The following is a 7,500-nucleotide window of genomic DNA, read 5'->3' as shown; positions in this document are numbered from 1 at the left end:
ATGTGTTTTATGAATATTCTCCTTGTAATTTCATTCCTAACAGGCTACACAATTAGGGTAACGCTTGAAAAATTACTGGTCCTTTGTCCCACAGCTGAGCTAGTGACAGAGATACATGTAGGTCTTTCCTGAGATGACTTCACAAACTACGTTGCATTCCAGCACTTATCGAAAGAATTAATTTTTTGCATGGCAAAGTAGTTTGTGACTCATTCCTCTCACATGCTCGGCCAGTTTGTTAACTTTTACAGTACATTAAAACCATCAGAAAAAAGGGACTCATCTTATCTAAGAAAACATTTGAGGCCTGGGCTACTTTAACAGTAGAGCTAAGAGAATTCTTGAGTTAACATATTATTAGTAATCTTATTAGATCGGTAGAAAGTACTGATGACCTACCTAGCTACCTATATAAAACACTGGTTTAGAGTGTGCACCTAGATAATATTATTTACATATGGATGCAGAATCAAAAAACTGAAATTTTTCTCTATGCTCAAAAAATTCATTTTTATCAACAATAACTTGAAACTAACATTTCTTCATTTTTCCATTGTCAACAGCTTCACTAAGCCGGAATTCAATAGACCTTGTGACATGAAAATAATTCACATTTTATTACAAACACCATCCATATTCACAAATGTACTCACTTCTTGTTCCCAATGACTGGAAAACACTACTTTTACACCTCTGGCATGAATTATTTACTAAAACCATTTTATTTATTTGGCATCTAACATTTTGATCTGTGTTTATGCATGGAAATACTCTACTGCGAATGTACTTCATTTTCACATTTCATCTAAATATTCTACTATTGCATTTTATAAATATGGTCCTATTACTGTGCTAAAAGCCTTAAAATTCTTTGATATGTACAGGGATGCATCTAAGTAATATTTTATGCTGATATTTTACACATATGACAACAATAACTTAAAATATGTCAAGACAAAATTTTGTATTTTGCTGATTTTTCTACTCGCCAAGTTGTAACAAAGTGATAGCAAATAGCCTTTCCTGTGGTGCTGTGTTCATTGTTTCAATGCTGTTAGGTTTGTCTTTGTGTCTGTAAATGGCACTGCTGAGATTTGAGTCAATACTGTGTCTGATAATTCAAGAGAGTTGCTGTGTATTACTGTGACATACCGTATCCTCTATTAAGTCCCCTGAGGGGCTTATTTATTTCAAGCATGTTTGAAGGGGGGCTTATTTATAGTCTAGCAAAATGAATTACCGGTAGCAAAAAGGGACAGAAAAGAAAGAAAGAAACAGACTAGAGTTACAGTTCCCCACTTTGTGTTTTGGACCAGCTAGGGCAATGGCTGTCTAATTAATATGGAGATTTGAGTGATGACATACACATTGTACAAGTTATTTGCAACATTTTTATTACTTGCAGGAACCAAATCCAAATTTCTAGAACGTGAAGAAACGATACCGGATCAGTCCACATGAATTGTCACTGTCATCATTAAATTAATACAGTCATATCTATTTTGTTATGAAGAATAAGGGGAGGGGGCTTAACAGAGGATTAACGGTGCTAGTTTTTTTGCACTGAGAAGATAAAGCTAACAGGTGGAAGGCATGCCTTCACTTGTTTTGAAGTTGTTTTTCTCACTAGTACTTGAAATCAGGATGGTACTTCCCTGTTCTTGTCAGCGTACTCTTGCTAAGCCCAAGAAAACATGCAGTGTTTTCTTCCTTGCACTAGGCCAGTAATCATGACTTAATTCAGGATGATATTGGAGCTGATATGGCCTCCATTGATTCTGGGACATTATTTATTGGGAAGAAATTCCTCCCTGGAACATTGAATTAGAAATCACAAAATTAGTGAACTCCAAAACTATCTAAACCATGTGGAAGTTGATCAGTCCAAAGAAAGGACAGACTATAGAACATTAAGTTTGGGTCAGTATTCATGTAGTTCTTTTAAATGAGCGCATAGATTTTGATTGGATGTTAACCCATTGACACCTGAACTTCCCTGGACTGCCCCCAGTTGACGAGTAAAATCGTCTGGTCTTAGACAGAGTAAAATCTATTAAGGACGGTGCCTACTGATTCAAAGGTATTTTGCGCGGTTGTATGGATATGCGGGAAAAGCAGATCTCAACAAGTGTTATTAAAATCCAAAAAGATAAATGGGGGTAACCACGCATTTTTCAAAGATAATTAATTTAATCAACAATATTAGTAAAAAGCTTTAAAATACAAAGCAATGTGTGGCATTCCTTTCCAAATTAAGGCTTAATTATCTCTGAAAAATACATGGCTAGCCCCAATTTTCTTTTTGGATACCAAGGGTACTTACTAAGATCTACTTTCTCCGGATAGTTTTAAACCGCGCAAAAATATCCCTGCATTAGTAAGCACTACCGATAGGAAATCCAAGTATCTGGAGATGCGCAGAACGTAGGCGAGATAACAATAGTATGCACTATCCTTAAAGTCACACTCCTAGCAGTCAATGGGTTAACAGCTATATGTGGTTTTTAAGTATAATCTATTCGTCTATGCAAATTTCCACACTTATGTCCAGGTTTGACCCTAATTAGATGCACGCCAAATTTTGACATCCAACACGAAGGTAAGCGTAAAGGTTAGCGTTATTTCTAGCTTTGGGTAAATGCAGCATCATTTAGGGGACACTGTGTGACATTAATTATTGTCTGTATTCCGAGACACTAGTGATGTTGAAGTTGGCGAGAAGAGCAAGGGGACACTTCATGACGCTTATTGAAATACGTGCATCTAATTGGGGTCAAACCTGGACATATCTCATTTCCAGCACTTAGGACAAAACCGGATATTGCATTAAATTATTATACCTGACACCAACCTTCCAGCATTCCCTCGTTAGGGTTTATACCACCAAATCCTGGCACCATTTGGTTATATTCTGCTGACTCTGCTTCACTTCCTGTACTGGATACGGGTTGAACTGGAATTGCTGCAGGCCAGCGAGGAGTCATGCTTCCTCTTATTGTGTTTCCTGGTGATGTAAACAAGCCAACTGGTAATGATGGGCTGACAGAAGAAAGACACCCTGGAGGTAGGTTTGGATAGCTGAACACTTGCTGACTTTGGCTGCCATATGTTGATGATGCAGTGTTGGGATTGTTTGATGGAGACTAGTTCATAAGAAAATAACATTTATGCAGTGAGTTCCAGTAAAAATCTATCTGAACTCTAATTAAAGGAAATGACAATACAGGGACTGTAGTCTAGAAAGTCTCTAAACTGTAAATTTATCCACATTATGTTCTGTGACATGAAGGGGACTGTAAAAACTGATCAAGAGTCCTTTAATCAAGAGTAATTTATATAAAGTCTTTTGATATGAAAAATACAATGAGCACAATTTATCAAGGGAAGAATATCCTCTGCCCTTCAACAATCTTTGGTATTGATATAAACTCTTGGTAATAATCTTATTGCAGATTAAGCATTTTTAATTGCTTTATTGTATCAGCCAAGCTTTCATTTTCCCTCCCTCTCTAATCCGTTTTCTCAGCATATCGAAGTCTGTTCACCTGTATTATCTGAACAGTTGTATTCAGTGTTATTCCTGAGGGTGAGTTTGTTTTACTTGGGCATGTTGAAACTGGTGACTGTTGTTGTTGATGTCCTGGGGAATTACGTGGATCTGTGTTCATGCCACTTGCCCCATTTTGTGATCTTGTTAATGGCGGTGGTATCACCACGGACGTCCCAGTGGGAAAGTGCCTGCTATTTGGAGCTGAACTTGAGCGGGGTCTCTCCAGTAACTGAATGTATTCACTAGGAGAAGGTGCGGTACGGCATGGAGCTGAACCTTACATAGCAAAGGATAAGACTGTTACAAATTAGACATCACTTAACCGATCAACACCTGAACTGCTCAGGACCTTCCCCCTTGATGAGTAAAATCGTCTGGCATTAGACAGATTATACTACTAGGAGTCCCACTCCTAGGAGTGAATGGGCTAAACTGGGCCATTGTCACCTCCAAGAGTGTTGAGAATGAATTTTCGTATGTTAAACCAACTGAAAAACATTGAAATGACCCTAAGAGTTAGGGTTGAGCAAGGATTCAGGCACTAATTGAAAATACTACACAAAAGAACTATGGCTTTGCAGAAGTTAACTTGATGTGACTTAAACAGAGAGGAAAATCAGAGCACTAAAAGAATCACTTCCCACATCTTGGATAAGAACTATCACAGTCACCTCACATGCATTGCTACAATTGTAGCTCCAGGATGTGAACCCAGGACACATATTGGAAGACGAGTGTCCCCCAAAGCTGATCCTTAAAAAAGCCTGCTTATCTTTGTGTATTAGACAACTATTGATGTAATAAATGTTATGTGCCACTAACCTACAGAGGGTATATTAGTATTTGGCATTGGGAGGCGAAATGCAAATCCTTGCTGCTGAAGATTCATGCTAAAACCACAACTTGCTGGCCCATGTCCCTTTGGATTTTGTGCTAACTGCATGATAAATGACGATTCATTCATGTTACAGTCTCTCATTGGTCTGTTATGCAAGTGTGGTGTTTGACTACTATATGAGGTAACAGCTGGTGATGAGGGCTCATGGGTCCCGTTATGACAGGTGATAACAGAGCTGTGATTCTCCATTGGGCTGTAGCCTGAACAGTTTTGTTCCGGTTTGATTTTGGCAGGAAACGGAATCAAAGGAGAGTGAATAACACTGGACCCTGAAAAAGTATGAAGTGGAATAATTATTTTAGGGATTCTACAGCTTGTCAAGTACAATTCTCTGAGAACAAACAATTGCACAAGTGTCAGTTAAACATTTGATGTTATACAATAATAATCATGTACCTGTTCTTATTAACCAAGAGTGAGCTCCTTACAGGAAAATCTCAACTGAGGCCTTGCAGCTTATGTAAATACAGCAGCACCTCAATTAGAGGTTTTCCTGTACAGACCGAATCTTAATATGATTTTTGCTGCATGGCTTTACCACTGATTCAAGCAGAAAATTAATGATCTCTTTGCATCTGGTAATGCAAGAGCTTATCAGTTCATTTAAATTTATTTTGTTGTTTGAACCTGCACTGACTACTGTTAAAAAAAATTGAGTCTAGTGATTTTGTCAACGTTCTTAAGAATTAATAACTAAAGAAATATTAGTGAATTCAATTTGACGATGGAATTACCTTTTCTTTTGCTTTCACTTTAGAATGATTTGTTAAGGGCCTGTGGGCATTATGATAGGATAATGCCCTAGCACTTAGCCAATCAGAGGCACATACTACTTATATAGGCTACATTAGCGCTAGCCATAAATCATAACAAAATAATGACAGTAGATGAAAATCATGGTGTTCCTGAGAACAACTTGTCGACATGGAACATGTGCCTAATAGCTTCTAGTTGGCTTTTGTCTTCAAGACTCTTCAGCTTCTCTTTTCCCTGTCTTAACACATCTAATCTCATTTCCAAACTCCAGTCAAACTGTTTGCAAGACTTCTATTTATTAACTTTGCCAGTCAAGCTGACACACAGAGCGCCACAACAGCTTGCGCGAATTACTATAGCCCTTTTTTTACCCTCCCAACTGTGATACACAACAGAAGACAGACCACAACACCAGAAACTACATGCTCTACTCTTAGGGACAAGTGTGTGGGTTCTTTTACGTCCCACAGGATTACAAACATTGCGAAGACTAGAGAGGCTAACCATTTGCAGATGTAATTACAAAGGGAGCACTTTCTCCTCAATTATTTGAACTCACGAATTCCTTCGTGACAGCCCGGTGTTCAACCAACAGAGCCACCGGTGCATGGTCTTCTATGGAAAAAAGGTTTGCATCTGTCTTCTAATGATCATATTTTTGAACAGACGTTTCGGCTAATTCTTAAGCCTTCCATATCACTGATGAAGGCTTAGCTATTCTTTTCCCTGTTTTAACATATTGAAACCATTATTGTTGGATCATGGTTTCCTTTGAAATAATGATCACAAAACACTTTTAAACCTTAAATGATTATACATGTATGTTTGGAAACCTTACCAGAGTCTACATCATTTTGCCAGTTGGACCCTTGAGATGAGAAACTAGCTGGTGATTGTACATAAATCCCTGTGCTGTCTCTGTCATCTTCATCACAATCGTCATCAACTGAGGAAACAGAGCTAATAGTTCTACTTCGTTTTCTGTATCTGAGGTCGTATGAGTCTGGCCGTGGGTGTATGCTCAGTGCATTGGGAAAACGCTGCTCAAGACCTGCATCACCATATGATGGATTCTCCAGATCAGTTAAGATCAGGCCATGTGTTGAGCTAACACATTTGATGGGTGCTAAGGAAAATATTGCAAAGTTAGAAGCAATTTTTTCTTCATTCTAGCTGGGAAAAAAACTTTTTTCTCAAAATAGCAAGCCTAATTTCTTTAATGCTTATGTCAGCCTAGCTGTTACCAAGCAATTTCCACAATGTTTATGGCTGGTCCTTTCTCATTACTAAATTTTCGGATTTCTCATGGTTAATAGAAATTAGTATAAACAGGGTTGAATGCACGCACTGGTTGGTGACTCAAACTCCGGATATCCTTTGCTATTCACCCCCGGGTAATTTGTGAAGAATTTGCTCCCGAAAATGTTGCAATCTTTGCAGGTATAAATAAATTAAAATAATATTTTTGTGCTGTATTATCTCACTGTTCACCTCAGTGTCGGTGGCTAGTGGTGGATATTTACCTCGCCGTTTGCAGCTTATATAGTAAATATCCGCCACTATGGCACACCTCCACTTAGGTGAATAGTTGTTAACTAAACAACAGTTGGCTTAAAACAATTTTATTAGCTGAGAGTTACATGGAAGATGGATTTATTGATAAAGTCGAATTCTGAGGAACTTGAAGTGTTTAAAGGTTAATGGTTGGTCAGTCAACAACCATCATTTTAGTCTGAAGTATAGGGTCTGCATGTTTTATCTTCACGTGGGAACTTATATGTAACTATATAGACTCCATGAAGTGTACACTGGGTTGCCTGTGGTACGTGTTACACAAAAACAGAAGATGCTGAATTGGGTGGTATTGGACTGCAGGGTTCCAGTTAATTTTTTCAAGTGGGAGGTCATGAAGACCATTTGAGCGGTCACCAAGATGTCGTGCCAGCAGAGGCCCTTTGGCTCACACGTTGATATGTTTACTCATTAATTTTTGTAATGTCCTAGCTGAGGTCTTTTAGTTTTTTAAGCGTTGGTAATAAATTCCGTTTAAAGATAACAAAACACGCTCATTAAATAAATACCGGTAGTCTGCAAAAAACTAACTGCCAATTGCTCTGACAGACGTTTTCCTGCATGTCATGCATATATATCTTGCAGTTGCACTAAGCAAACGTTTATTGCACACACTAAGGAAGGACTGAAGAAGTTGTTTCTGCTTCAAAATTCCACTTCTTTTCAGTCTAACCTGATGCCAGGTCAAAACATTTTTTGGCTTTACGTTTTCACCAAAAAGTAC

The 7,500-nt window shown here is 38.1% G+C and overlaps 1 protein-coding gene across 5 annotated transcripts in view; it reads right to left on the bottom strand.

Moving 5' to 3' along the window:
* LOC138023582 (nuclear factor 1 B-type-like) overlaps positions 1-7,500 on the bottom strand; it is a 31,987-nt gene that overhangs the window by 2,367 nt on the left and 22,120 nt on the right. For 4 of the 5 annotated variants that reach the window (XM_068870595.1, XM_068870594.1, XM_068870590.1 and 1 more), the window contains 5 exons: positions 6,043-6,330; positions 4,373-4,717; positions 3,546-3,826; positions 2,852-3,143; positions 1-1,811 (listed from right to left, as the gene is read on the bottom strand). The exon at positions 1-1,811 is cut by the window's left edge and continues 2,367 nt beyond it. In XM_068870595.1, the coding sequence (XP_068726696.1) occupies positions 1,741-1,811; positions 2,852-3,143; positions 3,546-3,826; positions 4,373-4,717; positions 6,043-6,330 (1,277 nt within the window). In that variant the 3' untranslated portion in view covers positions 1-1,740. Of the gene's footprint in view, positions 1,812-2,840; positions 3,144-3,545; positions 3,827-4,372; positions 4,718-6,042; positions 6,331-7,500 lie in introns of all 5 variants that reach the window. The other variant, XM_068870591.1, reaches the window with a different exon arrangement.

This window comes from Montipora capricornis, chromosome 11, assembly GCF_036669925.1.
Source record: "Montipora capricornis isolate CH-2021 chromosome 11, ASM3666992v2, whole genome shotgun sequence".
Classification (NCBI taxonomy): Eukaryota; Metazoa; Cnidaria; class Anthozoa; order Scleractinia; family Acroporidae; genus Montipora; species Montipora capricornis.
The sequence above is the reverse complement of the archived record's forward strand: the minus strand, read 5'-3'. Positions and strand labels throughout refer to the sequence as shown.